We start from the raw sequence: 13509 nt of genomic DNA on the forward strand, positions 1-13509 counted from the left end.
GTTTTTCTTAGAGTAAATTTTCATTTCTTATTCAGATTAACAGTTAAATTTAGTAGCTCTGATGTCATTAGGTTACCCAATGCCCATTTAGTCTCCAGATGGATTGTGAAATCTACTGCGACATTTCTATCCAAAAAATATTGCTAACCAGTCATTTCTGGTTGGTTTTACACCAAGTTACAAGTAGAATTTTCTTTCATTAATAAAAAATAAATTAATTAAAAGTAGGGTGAGCAAAGGATGTGGAGGGTCCCATGTGTGTTCACCCAGGGCCTCAACATCGCTAAATCTGCCTCTGGGTGTTCAACATACCGAGACTTAAACTTGACTATTCTATACGGTCTGGCTCATAGTGTATTCTTGTGTGTTGAAGTGTGAAAAATGTAATTTAAGAGTGTGCTTTGAGTAAATTTTGCCCATTGTGGCAACCATGTGCGTACTTTTGTTTTCTTATTGATTTTATGCTGTAATGAACATAGGAGTTTGAGTTACAAGGCTAGGGCATTATCAACCAGACGCCCTGAAAGCACGTAAGAAGGCATGAATAACACTATTTTAACCAAAAATATCATTGACTTATGAAATGTTGAGACATTAGACAGCTGTTGAGTGTTATACCTCGTCCTTGTAATTGCGGCTTTGACAGGAATTCCCCGACTAAACTTTTACCCTTATTACCTTTGGCCTAGAAACGTTACTGTCGCTGACATCATAGCGCCACTCTACATCTCGCGATAAGTGTAGACTATAAATGCAGCTGCTGCGCCACCCACGTAGTCAGTCGGCTCGTTTCAGAAAGTGGACAGGCAAATTCCTATTGGTGAGTCTCATCTTCTCTTTCGTCAGCGCTTCTTTTTATACGACTTCTGCTGTCTTGATATATTTCTTCGACATTAAACGAGCGTATAAGCAAACAATAATAATGACAGACTGCTACAAATAACACGGAAGTAATAGACACAGTATGTTATCAAGCACTGCTTGTGTTTCTGTCCTAAAATATCGACTTTCTAAGTTCATTGGAGTAGAGACGTCTCATGTTGTGTCTTGTTTTATAGGTTTTGATTGAACAGACATGGCAGCAGCTGTGGTTATCCCAAATCAGGTGAGTTTGTTGTAAAAAGTTTGATTTATTTTTGTTATTTTAACTGACACCAACGCTCCGGTGTATTATTATGCAAAAAAAGCTGGTTTTGACAACTTTAAATGTCTTAGAGGAAACTAGAAATTAATTCTACATATTATGGAATAAGAGGAACTGTTAAACCTCTTAACATGAAAAATAAGAGACAAATAAATAAATAAAAGTGTTGAGAAAGTAGTCCAAAGTCTCTCCTATAACTACTTAAAGACCACTTGTAATCAGTATAAAGTATTTTTACAAGTTAATAACCTATTAACAGAGCTTCTACTGAAATACTTTTGATGATACATGAAAATGGGAAGAACAGTCAATCTGTTTACGTCTTGTATTGTAACCTCTTTATTCTCTGTGTATTTTCATACAGAATGTGGTGGAGAGGGTAAGCAGCCTCCCTTTGGTGAGCTCCACCTATGGCCTGGTGTCCAGCGTGTACTGCAACACCAAGGGCACCCACCCTTACATCAAGACTGTGTGTGAGGCTGCTGAGCAAGGCGTCCGCAACATCACCTCTGTGGTCGTCACCACAGCTTCACCCATCATTTACAAGCTGGAGCCTCAAAGTATGAACCTTTGAGTGTGATTTTTACTGATAAAATCAGGCTCGAGATAATGTTTCAGAGTTAAGCAGGATGTCATTAAGAAATCATCACACTGAAACTATGCTGGTCAGATGAGTCAATCAGAGCACGCAACAGGAAGTTCAAGTCAGATGGCTGCCTTTTAGTCAGCTTGATCTTTCACCTAGTTTTTCTGTTTACTTTGTACCGCCCTGATTTATTCCAGATAAACTCGACATGACAATCTTTGTTCCAGTTTGCTTCATCCCCTCTTGTTTACTCTAAACTATTTGTTGTCTGCAGTTGCCATTGCTAATGACCTTGCTTGTAAGGGTTTGGACAAGATTGAGAAAACCCTGCCAATTCTTCACCAGCCATCTGAGCAGGTATTTATGGACAAGTTATCAAATTGCGGACTTTTGTGTCTGACAAGTTGTTGCTCTTTCTTCTTCTACATATACCTACAATTTCCCCCTAATTGATATAGTTTTTTTTTTATTTATTTTGCTTAGATTGTGTCCAGTGCTAAGGGTGTGGTAACCAATGCTAAAGATGCTGTGACGGGCAAAGTGTCCGATGCTAAGGACTCCGTTTCAGACACTCTGACTAGTGCTGTGGAAAAGACCCGGGGTGCAGTGCACAACGGGATGGAGAAGACCAGGGCTGTTGTCAGTGGGAGTATGATCACAGTGCTGGAAAGCAGAGTGGTCCAGCTGGTCAGCAGCGGAGTGGACACTGCCCTCAGTACCTCTGAGAACCTGGTGGAGCAGTATCTGCCCCTGACAGAGGACGAGCTAGGTGAGTAAAACCACCTCAAACCAGTGATTTAGTTTCTCTTTTTGGCTGCTTGATGAACAATTTGAATACTTTATAGGGTTTTGTTTCCGAGAACTGGTCAGTTGAGGAAAAATATTTATAAAGGATGGTTAAATTTGAGCTTTTTTTCCAGTAACAAGCTGTACTGAAGGTCAGTTATTACCAAGCTGCTGAAGTATGTGTTAATGATGGATTTGGCCCAGTTTCCAGGAAAATAGGACTTAGCAGATAAGGCTTTTAGTTTGGTTTTTGTACTATAAAGGAATCACTGTTTAGAGTGAACTGTGCTTAGGACAAACAAGCCTGTAGATCTAAACAGATCTGTTTTTAAAAGACTGACCAGTGCCTGTTAACATTCTCTAAGGCTTTAAAGCGTTTAGCCTCTACAACATGCAAAACACCACCACAAACAAGTCCTCTTATGATGTTTGTCCTCCTTTTCTCCCGATATGACAGAGATGGAGGCAAAAAACGTGGTTGGCTTCGACAACAAGGAGACCAGCTACTATGTCCGTCTTGGTTCGCTCTCCGCCAAACTCAGGAAGCGGGCATACAACCGGGCCATGGCCAGGATACAAGATGGCAAGCAGAGAAGCAGGAAATTTATTGCTGAGCTTAATGCTACTGTTGATCTAGTAAGCCATTAATACTATTGAAATCATTTATAACACCCATTAATAAAATAAATTCCATACTGCCTCGAAATGTCTTTAAAATGCTCATACTTTGTCCTAATGTGGACAGGAGCGTACTTAAAATGTTCTTTTTTCTAGATTCAGTATGGCAGAAAGAATATTGACGGGGCGAACCAGATGGTTAATGAAAAGCTAAGCTCCCTCATGGGGTGGAAGTCCAGTGATTCAAACCAGGATGGTCACGAGGCAGAGGTGAGGAGCAACGAGATAGCAGTGTCTCAATGGAATTACATTTTGTATTTGAATTGCTCAACCCAATCCTTTTAATTTCTTCCTTTCAGCTAATTGAGTCTCGCACCCTGGCCCTGGCTCACTCCCTCACCGTGCAGCTCCAGACCACCTGTGTGGGCCTCGTCTCCAGCCTCCAGGGCCTCCCCAAACACATCCAGCAGGAGGCGCTCTCCCTCAGCCGTTCCGCCACACATGTCTACAGCAGTTTCAGCAAAGCCAAGGTGCTGGGAGACCTCCCTGACAGCGTTCTGACCGGCAGCAAAGTCCACTTGAGCAAGATGAAAAACTCCCTGGACAACGTCATGGATTATCTGGTCAACAACACGCCGCTCAACTGGCTGGTCGGTCCCTTTTACCCTCGCATAGAGTCAGCGCCAAGTTCAAGCTGCACGCAAGCTACGCCCTCCAGCTCTCCCTCGAATCAGACGCAGAGAGAGGAGCCCATGGAAGTCGAGATGCAGTCTCTTCATTCAGAGCAGCAGTAGTCCACTACAGCTTTGTTTCTATTTTACTAACAAATCCTGTTATTTTTCTAGCAAATTTACACTTTTTTTAAGATAATGTGGAGCGCATGGTGACGTCAAACTTGAATAGCTCTATCTTAAACTTGCTTTTTTATACATTTTTTAACTTTAAATCTTGACGTCATCTCCTTAAACAGAAATTTGTCAACTTTGTTCACAATCTTACAATAGACACTTTACTGCTGAAGTTCTATCATGCTCCCTTTTCAAAATAAACTCACCTGGAATTAAATATCTGTATTCACTGGGTTTTTTCCACCTCATAGAAATAGGAATTTAGTTCGGTTTCTCTACAAGTCATTAGCTTGAAATTAAATATTAAGATTTACTTGTAGATAAAAATGCAGCACAAATACAGAAAAATCAATTCAGATAATTTTTGGACCAGAATTAACCACAATAAAATTCTATACTCATATTGGATATACTGAATTCCAAACATATGAACCTATTGGTCTTATTCTTTACCATGCCAAGAACCCTCATATAGCATTAGCCTTTGACAGAGACAATCACTTGCTAAATTCCTTATTCAACATGGTGGTAGATATCATAAATTAAAATTCAACTTCTTAATACCACAAGGATCTTAAGTCAAGAACACATTTTGGCATATCACGGCCATTCTTGCTTGCAAAAGCAAACCATTTATTTTTTTCTGGATGTGCTGAGGAGGTTTAAATGCCCAGCTGATATTCTGCAGCTGTTGCTGATCTGTGGTTATGTTCGCCCCAGGAGCCTGGTGGTTTTCTCCCTGGTTAATGTAAAACATCCCGCACTGTCTCTCACTGCTTTACTGTATCTCTAATACTGAAAGAAAGCTCACTGTGGTAAAAGCCTCTCCTCATATGCACATTTGCACTCAATCTGTTACTTGTAACTTAAATCCCTTTGTTTAAATGCCTCACCTCATATGCATATTTGCACCAATTAATTTACATATGGTACTAGGCTCTGTTGTAAAATGCCTCACCTCATATGCAGAGAGCACTACTATATCTACTGACTTTTTGAGCTTTTGTTTGGAAAGCACTTTTAGTTTCTCCCACTAATTTGGGAAATGTAGGGCATGATAAGTTAAAACATCAGCCTCATCTTTGAACAGGAATTTCTTGGAAATTTTCCTTTCCAAAATCCCCCCAAAATCACTCAAATTTCAAAGACATTACTTAAAATTTATGTGAAAAATATTAGACATATTTTTAAAACATCCCATAAAAAGTACCCTAAAATTTCTTTAAATGGTCTTCAAATTTTTCTGTGAAACTTTATCATAAAGCCATGGAAATTCCCTGCAAATTTCTGAAAAATTTCAAGCAAATTCCCCCTAAAATTTCTTAACAAATTCTAAACATTTTACAGATACGTGCTCCAAAACTCCATGACATTGCAGAAACACCCAAATGCCCAAACAAATTCCTTGTCAAATGTCAAATGACAACTCCTATGCCTAAATTCCTAATCCAACTCTGAAATATTTAAGAAATTTCCCAAATTCCCCATAAAGATACCAAAACAGTCTAAAGCAATTCCCCCAAATCTTCCAATGAATTTCTCTAAAATATACAAACATATGCCCTAAATTTCCTTGAAAATACTAAACAATTTCCAAGCAAATTCCCCAAGATATACAAAGAACAAATTATCCCAACATTTAAAGCAAACTCCTTAAACTTCAAAGGACATTCTGAACAATGATCTCAAAAACAGTAGGATTACTATGTTGAAGGTAAACCAATGTTGTCCTTAAATGTGCATAAATTAAATCTATGTTCCTACTCAGATGCTGCAAATAATCAGTTTACTCTAACTCGAATGCTGTAAGAAGGTTCTCTGTAGTTAATCTTCATTTCATATACATATTTGCACTAATTAATCTACCCATCATAGTAATGACAAATTTAATCTGCCATTCTCAAATGCTGCAAGTAATTAATCCAAGTATACTTGGCCAATGAAGCTTATTTGGAACACATACTTTAATATGCCGGAATTAATAAAATCTTAAAAGAAAAGTTTCCATGAGTCCCCAACACCCACTTGTAGCCTTCACTTTGAGAAACGCTTGCTACTAGAGCCTGGGTTCCCAACCTGTGGTCTAGGACCCACTCAGGGGGGCGCCAGAGATTTCAGTGGGGGGCACCAGGCACCGTCTACTCTGAGGTTGTTAAACTTTTTGGATTTAAATTAAAAAATTATTAAAACTGACAGTATTTTTGGACCCAAATGTATCACTTTTTTTTCGTCTCAGGCCTGGGAGGGGGCTCAAATTTCCTTAGATGCAAGTAGGGGGTGCTCATAGGAAAAAAAGGTTAGGAAACACTGTACTAGAGCTTACAATAGTGATGTGACAGATCGATAATTCAAGGACCGATGTACCCTGGGTCAAACTGGGAGAATTCAACACAATTTAAATAACTTAAATTAAATGAATGGCACCAATACCATGTAGGGTGACACACATAAGCTTTATTATATTTTAAAACTCTTTAAGACAACAATAGCACTACTCTTACTCTTGGAGAACATCTGACAAGTTAAATACCAACGTCATAGACATATCCATTCTGAAAAACACTTGATGAAAAATAAATGATGAAAATAGGTTGAATAGCTCTGGCTATTGGGCCTTCATTCATTTCTGACAGCGGCTTCGCCTTGACAAATACTCCATCAGACTCTGAAAATCAAAGTTGCAGAGAGGGAGGTACAATGGCACATTTACTTTAAGGCTTTAATCAAGATCTTCATTCTGAATGGCACAAACACTCATGAGTGGTGGCGAGAATCTCAGGATAACTCATGATAGAATACAGGGATGATACAATGCACGGTATGAGTCAAACAATCATATGATGTAGTAATTCTAGCACCCTGTGAGGAGACAAAGCAGTGACATCTTGAGTCAGATTGGTCCAAGGAAAAATTTCAATATTTAGCACCAACAACTCCAGAATTGCATCACACAGAAACACCAATACACTAGTGCATATCTAAAGATGGACTGTCTCCTACCGTAAGCTTCTGAATATGACACCATGCCACATCATCCAGCAAGTCCAAGTTAATCTCATCCTTGGTCTCTTCAGAGAAGCTGACAGTCTGGGGAAAAAAGCAGAACACGTCTAGTCATTAATTATATTTATCTGGCACAAACTTGTACAATGGCAACGGAAAGCAACGCTGTTGTTTCATGGAGGGATCCTGTTGCTTTAAGTAAAATCATCTCAAAACATTACTGTTAATAGCTGTTACAAACATTTTAAAAAGTACCTGTCCCAGGGCTGTGGTTACGGTGATGTGAGCAGCAGAGCTTGCCATTGAACAGTGCAGATCACCAGTGGAGACAACAGACCTGGAACAGCAATTCTTTTAATTATGAATATACACTCACTGACCACTTGGGGTATGCAACTGCTCAGTAATGAAACCATCTAATCAGCCAATCACATGGCAGAACCAATTCATTTAGAGCATAGCCAAGACCATGTACTGAAGTTCAGACTGAGTTTCAGAATGATTGGGAAAGTGGATTTAGGCCATTTTACAAGTTATGGTAAAGGTTGGTCTGAGTGTTTCAGAAACTGCGATCCACTGGGACTTTAAGAGAAAAGTCCAAAGAAGAATAGAATATCCACAATGTGTTTATTGAATCACCCCCCAGGACAAAAAAGTGTTTTTTTTTTCTTTTTTTAATTTAACTGAACGTTGAAGACGATAGGTTGCTGAAGTAGAGGGCCACACGGTACAAGTCAAGTTAGCTAAGACCAGGAAACAGAGGCTGTATGCACAAGGTGGGCTCAGCAAAATTGAATAGGTATTTTGATCAACAGATTGTCCAGACCATGTCTGCATGTCTAAATGCATTCATTAGTTGTTGCCATGTAACTGGCTGATTAGATATATGCGTTAATGTGCAGCTGAACAAGTATACCTAACAAAATGACTGGTGATTGTATCACAAATGCAAAAGCCGTACTCAACAAATCACAAACAGACCTGAGTTTAGGTTTGGCTGGTATGCCCTGGTCATTTGTTTTGGTCACTCTGCTTTGAGTTCTTTTCCCAGTGACTGAGGAGCCCCTGCCAAAAAAAGAAAAAATGTCAAGATATTAGTCATTTATTACATGCAGATTAAAAAAAAAAATAAATGGAAGCCCATTTCTGCCACTTAAAAAAGAAAAATGAGAAAGTTTGGCAATTTAAAAAAGAAAAAAAAAAGTCCTAAGGCATAGTTATGAGATAAAAATTCATAAAAGAGTCATAATTATGAGATAAAAAGACCAAATCATGAGATGAAAGTCAAAATTATGAGAAGTCATAATTAAGACATAAAAAGTCAAAATTATGAGATTAAAAAAGATACAATTATGAGATAGTCATAATTATAAGAAAAAAAGTCATAATTATGAGACAGAGTCAAAATAATGACATAAGAAAAATGAGACAAAAAGTCATAATTAAGACCGTCATAATTTTGACTTTTTATTTCATAATGTTGTCATTTTTATCTCAAAATTTTATCTCTATCTCATAATTATGACTTTTTGTCTCCTAATTTCGACTTTTTATCTCACAGTTATGTCTTTATTATCTCATTACTATCTCATTATTACGACTTTTCTCATAATGACTTTTTTTAAATCTCATAATTATGACTTTTTTACTCGTAATTTTGACTTTTTAACTTGTAATTTCCACTCTTTATCTCATAATTCTGACTTTTTTTTTTTTTAAAGAATTGCCTTACTTTCACATTTTCTCGCTTTTATTTGGTAGAATGGGGCTCCTATAGAACACACAGTAGGCTATCTTACCGAATGTTTCCAGTGCTGTTACTTCCGACCAAGGTTCTGGTCTTTTTTGTCCCCTTTCCACCCTAAAAAAAGACATTCCACAGTTTGATGATGCACTATTCTAGAAGCTACTGAGTGATTTTCCATACCTTTGAGGTTTTGTAGGACCTCTGCCCTGGGGTGGGCTGAGCCGGTGGAGAGTCAGTTGATTTCGCTTCTAAAAAAAAGCGCACTGGATGATTTAATATAAGATTTCAAACACTGTCACTTTCCCGGTTCAAGAAGTAATTTACCTTTTTTACTTGGTACTCTTCTAAGGGCTTGATTCATCCCAAGGGACTCACTCTGAAAAAACGTCTCAAATGTTATAATAGTAAAAAAAGCAGTATGGTGTTTAACTACAAACTCGATTTACCTTCATTTCAATGGACACCTCACTGGCCGAGACTTCTTCCTCTAACACAGAAAACAAACATACAAACGACACCAAATAGCTTCCAACACCTTCAAAATAATTTTATAAATGAATGGCTAGGTCTCACCGCTTATTAAATCCCCTATGAAGCTGTTTCGAAGAGCAGGCGGCATTTTCATCAGTTCCACTTTGAAGACTTTGTCTACAGTCGCTAACATGTCCTCCATCTTGGCCTCTAGCTCGTTTATTCGCTCTTGCGCTGTAAAGGTAAATATTCAGTATTTTCAAGGCAAAGCTGTGTACCGTTGATAATGTAAAACTAGTCAGTTGACCAAACCTTCTTTCTCAAACTGCTGAATAAAAAGTGCCAATTTTTTCTGTCGCATCTCCCGCATCTCCCCCCCACGCTGGTCTTCGGTTTGAGCATTTCCTGCGTTTCTCGTCCGCTTCGTCGGCATCTTTCTGGACTCTCCTTTGAATTCAGGCAGAGTGAAGAATTTCACTCTTTGTGACTTCGTTCACGCACCTGCGGCCGCAGGTCAACAATTAAGATATTCATGCGCCTACGGAAACCATGTACTTAGGTCAGGCGGAGGGATACGTTTAGATTGCATGTTAAAGTTGCGAAATTTAATGCGAATTTGACCGTTGCTTTTCGGGATTTCTGAAAATGACAGAATATAAAATTTGAGTAGGCCTGTGTGTCTATTTTCCGGGGCGGTTTAGTCATTTTGAGGCCCTGGACAACGATTATTATTTCAATAAAAAAATAACAAAATCACAGAACTACGTGCCCACAAGCAATACCTAGCCATCACTTTTTATGAGTAACTCCAACATTCTTCCTACAGCCTATGAACTTCAAGCATCTACATCCGCATGTTTTAACATGTCTGGTGACAATGGTAACTAAAAAATACAGTAGAAGCGCACTACAGGTTTAGTACATCTGCCATCAGTCCTGATTTAAGTGTATTTTATGCCATCCCACACAGTTATCAAAGATTTTATGGATCTGATATTTCTTTATAGATCAGCCTTGCAATAATGTGCTTGATATTAACATATATTTGCATATATTTTAATCTCAGTAATGGGTCACACTTTCAATATTGCATCTCAGAATTATGACTTAAACCTGCGATTTTGACTTTTTATTTCATATCTTAACCTTTTCAATTCATAATTTTAACTCGTATCACACATTTTGACCTTTTGGATTCACAATTTTAATTTTGACCTTTATAACTAATTATTTCAAATTTCATCGCATGTTTTGACCTTCAATTGCTAACTTTGACTTTTATTCTCATATTTTTAACTGTTAGGCTCAAAATTTATGATTTGAAGTCATATTTTGACCTTTTAAACTCACCTTCTGTCTCATATTTATTTATAAAAACATTATTTCCACTTTTAACTTTTTTACCTTTTGAACTCATTCATTTATTTTTTAATCTCAGAGTTTGAGCTCTTAAACTTAGCATTTTGACTTTTTTAAATTTCAAAAGGTTTTTTGCCCATTATCTATCCCTAGTGAAAATGAGTTGGCAGTTTATGATTAAATCTTGACCCTGCTGGGCCCTCAGGTTAGACCTAAATTCAGAATCCGGCCCTTGATGTGACTGAGTTTGACACCCCTACTCTAACAGTACAAGTTTCATTATCAAAGAAAAAGGACACATTTTGTTTTCAATCAGTTCACAAACTCATTTATTGCAGCGGACTTAAGTGTAGACATTCAGTTCCTTTCCACAGGACGGTAAGAGATCTTTTAATCTGTTGTTAAAGAACAGTCTCTTCTGTACATCCTCCATCATAGAGAGGGAAAATTTACAAAGTAAGTACAGGGTGGAAAAGTTTAAAAGGGAAAGGGAGATTGTTAGTGATAAAAATGCTATGGTACTACACTGTCTGCAATCAGAATGTCAAGAATACAAAAATAAATAATTGAGCATTTTTTTTAGTTTTGGAGAAAAACAACGATCTGCTGTTCATCTTTTGTAAAGATCTTAATTCATTCTCATCCTGGGTTTAGGTCAGGGTTTCATCTATGCAGTGCAATTTATTATTTCACAATATCATCGTCTCTGTACAAGGCACTCTCCCAACTCTACAATAGAATCATCTATGTATCTATCTACACCCTTTTCCCACAGCCATCTTATGTCTAAGTGGAATGTTATGTTGTGAAATGAACACAGTGACAGCAGTCATGAAGAAGCCCTTTGCAGTATAAAGCTCTAATTGCTACCATTATCATCCAAACCTACTGAGTGTAAACCATAAAAGCAATTTTGTCCACAGAAATAGACCTGATAAAAACCCTTAATATTTCAGGCAAAGCTAGGGTGAGTAGCCCCTGCATTTGAATGTGACAGCTCTAACTGAATATTACAACAAGCCATATCAGCTCAACAAGGTTAAAAATGCAGATATTAAAAACACAAACAGGACTGACCGCTCCATCACTAAGGCTGGCTTTCCCTGCAGGAGAACATGTGTCTAGTATTACTACGCATGCCTTTCAACCACCCACTGATGTCTGTTTTTTTAATATTCTCACTCTGAATGGCTGCTTTAAATCTGTTCAGTAGCATTGAAAGGGTTAAAATACTTTAAGACCATTGTTACTGACAGGCATCTGGAATGTTGCAGAATCAATTTTTGTGATTATTAGTGATTGTCGTCAGTCCTCTCACAATTACATCTGTGCTTCTGATTCCTATTTACACAGAGAGCCTCACTCTGAACCTGTACATCTGTAGAGAAACTAAGGAAACATTCATTAAGACTTGTTGCAACCCCTTCCCCTCCTTAGTAAACATTATGTACAAAAAGATGAGTGGACTTCAGCTGTTGTTAAGAAAGTGCACAAATCAACAGACAGGGTTTGTACACCCTCAGATTGATCCAATCTGGGGACAGTTAGCACAGATTAGAGCAAATACGCAAAAAGGTGAAGATCTCTGACATGTCTACACCATCGGGGCGGTCAATACATTCTGTACAGGGATTATTCAATCTATACACCATCTTTAAAGAAACACACCTCAACTAGTCCCCAAAGAGTCACTGCAGTTGTCCATCCTATTTACACAAAGCGTCCCACTGTAAAGTCGATGACAAGTTGTACAAAAGCTGAAAATGAATGTCTTCTAAAGAAAGGGGGAAGTAGTAGTACCATGGAGGTGTTTAAATTCGTTTTCCCCTGCCACCAACCCTTCCCTCTTGCTGTAGAGCTTCGCCAGTCAGTGTTCCCATCAGATGAATGGAGTACCAAAGCATTTAAGACACCACTGGACGCTAGGGCTGGGTGGCCGATCAATCCGATGCAAAGACTTGAGCTGCTCGGCGCTCAGTTCATCATAAGCCAGGCGGTACTCCCTGTCAAAGGCCTCTGAAAGGTGGAAAATCGAAATAACGCAGATCAGGAACATTTTTTCCAACATTCAGACTGTAAAATTTTATCAAACTTGATAAATAAGATAGTGATGTGACAAGCGGCTTTTCTTTTGACACAGTTACTCACCTACGTCGATGTTCTCCTTTCCTAAGGCCACCAGTGAGAGGAACAAGATTTCTCTGTAGATACTCCTGAAAGAAATACATGGGAAATGCAACCAACATGAGACATGAGAGATGTTTTCAGTAAAACAAAAGTCATATGAAGCAATGAAAAAATGTTGATTTTAAGGTTGTTGTAGAACAGATTTTTATCATGATGAAAAAAAGCTGTGTATATAAAGGCAGAATGAAAGAATGAATGCTAAAGCAGTCAGTGCTTTCAATTCATTGTAGCACTGAAGGGGCCGGGTTGCACTAATAGACTCCAGTGTGGCATCAAAGCCACCTACTGACCTGTAAAAGAAAACTGTACCTAGGAGTTATTTATTTATTTTCAAACAATCTAAATTCAGTCAAACAGTTCACAGCGTTTTGGAGTTTACTGTAATTTTTTCCCAGCACATCACTGTGTTTAGCGACGAAAGTTTGAATGCTTTGGAGAAAACATTTTCATTGATTACACATGAGGCAAAGACTGACCTTTGTCGTTTGACCCCCTCTGGGCGTCGTTTGATCTCTCTGATCAGCAGGTTGATTGGCCCGTATACATCATTGGTCTGGATGTTGCGAACTATCGTGTTGAGTAGGGTACGGATCTCCTGGTGGTCTGTCGGAGCCAAAGTCCCCTTCATCTCCACTAGAAAACAACACATGTGCCATCAAAAGACAATAATCCAAAAATGGCACTTTATGAACTGTATACAAATAAATACAATGTGCATTTAACTCTAGCTGAGATTTAATACGAGTTTTGTTGAACAATG

At 38.2% G+C, this 13509-nt stretch overlaps 3 protein-coding genes across 5 annotated transcripts in view; 1 reads left to right on the plus strand and 2 right to left on the minus strand.

The window, feature by feature from the left end:
• The first annotated feature begins 777 nt into the window (after positions 1 to 777).
• On the plus strand, positions 778 to 4199 carry plin2 (perilipin 2). Its single transcript, XM_041778720.1, has 8 exons — positions 778 to 820; positions 1059 to 1105; positions 1509 to 1704; positions 2005 to 2087; positions 2214 to 2499; positions 2974 to 3152; positions 3291 to 3404; positions 3494 to 4199. Exons 2-8 carry the CDS (start codon positions 1076 to 1078, stop codon positions 3926 to 3928), a joined length of 1323 nt encoding a protein of 440 aa, XP_041634654.1. The 5' UTR covers positions 778 to 820; positions 1059 to 1075; the 3' UTR covers positions 3929 to 4199.
• Positions 4200 to 6416: 2217 nt separating this feature from the next.
• cdca9 (cell division cycle associated 9) lies at positions 6417 to 9705 on the minus strand. Of its 2 annotated transcripts, none has more exons than XM_041779846.1 (10): positions 9516 to 9703; positions 9306 to 9437; positions 9179 to 9219; positions 9057 to 9108; positions 8913 to 8980; positions 8785 to 8846; positions 7967 to 8050; positions 7241 to 7322; positions 6983 to 7069; positions 6417 to 6647 (listed from the first exon to the last, which is right to left on the minus strand). In XM_041779846.1, the coding sequence occupies exons 1-10, from the start codon at positions 9634 to 9636 to the stop codon at positions 6603 to 6605; spliced, it is 774 nt and encodes a 257-aa protein (XP_041635780.1). In that variant the 5' UTR covers positions 9637 to 9703; the 3' UTR covers positions 6417 to 6602. The 2 variants fall into 2 exon arrangements, with proteins under 2 accessions (XP_041635780.1, XP_041635779.1); XM_041779845.1 differs by lacking the exon at positions 6417 to 6647 and adding an exon at positions 6675 to 6841 and having other exon boundaries at positions 9516 to 9705.
• Positions 9706 to 10876: 1171 nt separating this feature from the next.
• The window catches only part of dennd4c (DENN/MADD domain containing 4C), a 45806-nt gene continuing 43173 nt past the window's right edge, over positions 10877 to 13509 (minus strand). For both annotated transcript variants that reach the window (XM_041778970.1, XM_041778968.1), the window contains 3 exons: positions 13226 to 13382; positions 12711 to 12775; positions 10877 to 12578 (listed from right to left, as the gene is read on the minus strand). In XM_041778970.1, the coding sequence (XP_041634904.1) occupies positions 12442 to 12578; positions 12711 to 12775; positions 13226 to 13382 (359 nt within the window). In that variant the 3' untranslated portion in view covers positions 10877 to 12441. The remainder of the gene's footprint in view (positions 12579 to 12710; positions 12776 to 13225; positions 13383 to 13509) is intronic.

This window comes from Cheilinus undulatus, linkage group 22 (assembly GCF_018320785.1).
Source record: "Cheilinus undulatus linkage group 22, ASM1832078v1, whole genome shotgun sequence".
NCBI classification, from domain to species: Eukaryota; Metazoa; Chordata; class Actinopteri; order Labriformes; family Labridae; genus Cheilinus; species Cheilinus undulatus.